A 2,500-nucleotide genomic window follows, 5' to 3' on the forward strand; every position below is an offset into this window, starting at 1 on the left:
GTTCCGCCTCCACACGGGTCTGACAGACAGTCGTCCACGTTCTGCTCACAGTGGTTACCGCGGAAACCTGCTGGACACACACACAGGTACTCCCCACTGCCTGGTGGGAAATTGATGTCGGTGACACATGTTCCACCGTTCCTACAGCCACAGGGTCTCACTGTCACCTACAGATGGGGACAGGAGAAAAAGAGGAAGAGAGAGAGAGAGAGAGAGAGAGAGAGGGAGGGGTGGGATGTGAAAGTGAGAGGGAGAGAGAGTGAGAGAAGATGGAACTCTGTTGATGATGTTCAACTATACTTGCCCATGAAGCCAGAAAGATGGTATTCCACGGTGACAAACGACTTTTTGTTTCTGAACTCTGAAAAATGAAGATATGGACGAAGGCCCTAATCATTTGAGAGTCTATCACTACCTACAGTATTCCCTGACTTACACTTACACTCATTGGTCTCTCATTAACATCCAACCCAAGTGTTATGGATCTTGATAGAATTGGACCAGGGCCTTTCTCTCAAATCTCACCTAAAAATAGAACTCGAGAACATATTTTATTCACCTACGGCCTACACCATATTCTCCAAGTCCAGAATGTCCTGTTCTTTGATGATGCCTTTTACTGTAACAAGTTGACTATTGCTATGGATTTTCATTAGTGAATAGCTATGGATCCAAGTCAATAGTTCTTTAATATGTGCCCCATAGTAACAGCTACAGCATTTATGGTAAAGTGTCTGACATTGCTGACATCTAGGCAAGTGATCCTGATTCCATTCAAGCAAAATCCAGCTCAGATGTGAAATCTAAGCTGCTTCTTCCTTCATCTCACACTTCTTTGAGACAGGAGCCACTGATGAAAGCCCCTATTACAGATCCCTCATCTTCTCTTCTCTTCTCCTCTATCCTCTTTCCTTCTCTTTCCTCTCCTCTCCTCTTCTCTCCTGTAGTTTCTCTGGCTAATGAGAGATGAGGGCTCTGTGCAGGATTATTGGTCTTACCCTCTTGATCAGGCTTAAAAAAGCAGACAACAGCAGACAGCCAAAAAATAACAGGCACAGATACTTTTACTCCATCTGGGTTCCAGAAGAAAGCTACACTGGACCGCTGAATCACCTCACTAACAGGGACCTGTATTTGTGTGTGTGTGTGTGTGTGTGTGTGCGCGTGTGTGTGTGTGTGTGTGTGTGTGTGTGTGTGTGTGTGTGTGTGTGTGTGTGTGTGTTATGTGTATGTGTGTGTATGTGTGTGTTATGTGTATGTGTGTGTGTGTGTGTATACGTGTGTGTACGTGTGTGAGAGAGAGAGAGAGAGAGAGAGAGAGAGAGAGAGAGAGAGAGAGATAGAGAGAGAGGGTTGTGGGGGTTGAAGGAATAAAGATAGAGGTGGTTCTGGGGGTGTTAAGGCCACCTGTTTCTCATTTTGAAACGGTGCAGTCCCCCCGGTTTGCCAGGCATGTCCATCTGGCCCTCTGAGGTCTGTGTAGGGTTATCATAATGAGCGCCGTTAAAGACCCTACTCAAAGGGAGTTCACATGGACACTCCCCTGTAGCCCAGTGACCCCCTGGCCGGCTCCAGCACTTTTAAGTGAAAGCTTCCAGACTGTGGTCAACCCTGGAAAACTGAACTGAGAAGGAATCCAGCAGTGCCACATTTTCTCCTCAATAGTCAGTGACTCTGGAAAGCATCAGCTGGATCTAAACCAGAAGAGGATGATGTTCTAAACCAGAAGAGGGTTATGTTCTAAACTAGAAGAGGGTGATGTTCTAAACCAGAAGAGGGTTATGTTCTAAACTAGAAGAGGGTTATGTTCTAAACTAGAAGAGGGTTATGTTCTAAACCAGAAGAGGGTTATGTTCTAAACCAGAAGAGGATGATGTTCTAAACTAGAAGAGGGTGACATTCTCCCTGGGTCTCCCCGAGTTCTCCCTGAGTTTGATGACAGTAGAGAGATGAGTATGCTTTTTTTTTGGATTTTTGGGATAGTGTGAGTTCTGAATCCCCACCATAACCATGTAATACACACCAAAACAGTTAATACACACACACACACACACACACACACACACACACACACACACACACACACACACACACACACACACACACACACATAGCCACTGAAGCTTAAGTAAGTTTTGTTTGTGGAGAGAACAGTTGAGCAGTACACATACACACACACACACACACACACACACACACACACACACACACACACACACACAAACACACACACACACACACAATTTTCTCTAATTTACAACAGCACATTACCTACCCAGGCTCTGGTATGTGACCTTGTGGCATTATGGCCCCTGTCAATCCCGAGAAACCCCAACACACGGGACTCGAGAAGCCACCTCTGCTCCCGCATTATTACTGCTGTGTGAGTGTGTTAGTGTGTCAGATGGTGTGTGTATTAGTGTGTGAATGAGTGTGTGTGTGTGTGTGTGTGTGTGTGTGTGTGTGTGTAGTGCTCAACTCAAGAGAGAGAGCGCAAGAG

The 2,500-nt window shown here is 45.7% G+C and overlaps 1 protein-coding gene across 3 annotated transcripts in view; it reads right to left on the minus strand.

Annotated features, from left to right (window-relative positions):
• si:ch211-246m6.5 (von Willebrand factor D and EGF domain-containing protein) overlaps positions 1-2,500 on the minus strand; it is a 73,597-nt gene that overhangs the window by 34,433 nt on the left and 36,664 nt on the right. For all 3 annotated transcript variants that reach the window (XM_042081295.1, XM_042081294.1, XM_042081293.1), the window contains exon 18: positions 1-167. This exon is cut by the window's left edge and continues 53 nt beyond it. In XM_042081295.1, the coding sequence (XP_041937229.1) occupies positions 1-167 (167 nt within the window). The remainder of the gene's footprint in view (positions 168-2,500) is intronic.

The sequence above is a fragment of the Alosa sapidissima genome, chromosome 23 (genome assembly GCF_018492685.1).
Source record: "Alosa sapidissima isolate fAloSap1 chromosome 23, fAloSap1.pri, whole genome shotgun sequence".
Lineage (NCBI taxonomy): Eukaryota > Metazoa > Chordata > Actinopteri > Clupeiformes > Clupeidae > Alosa > Alosa sapidissima.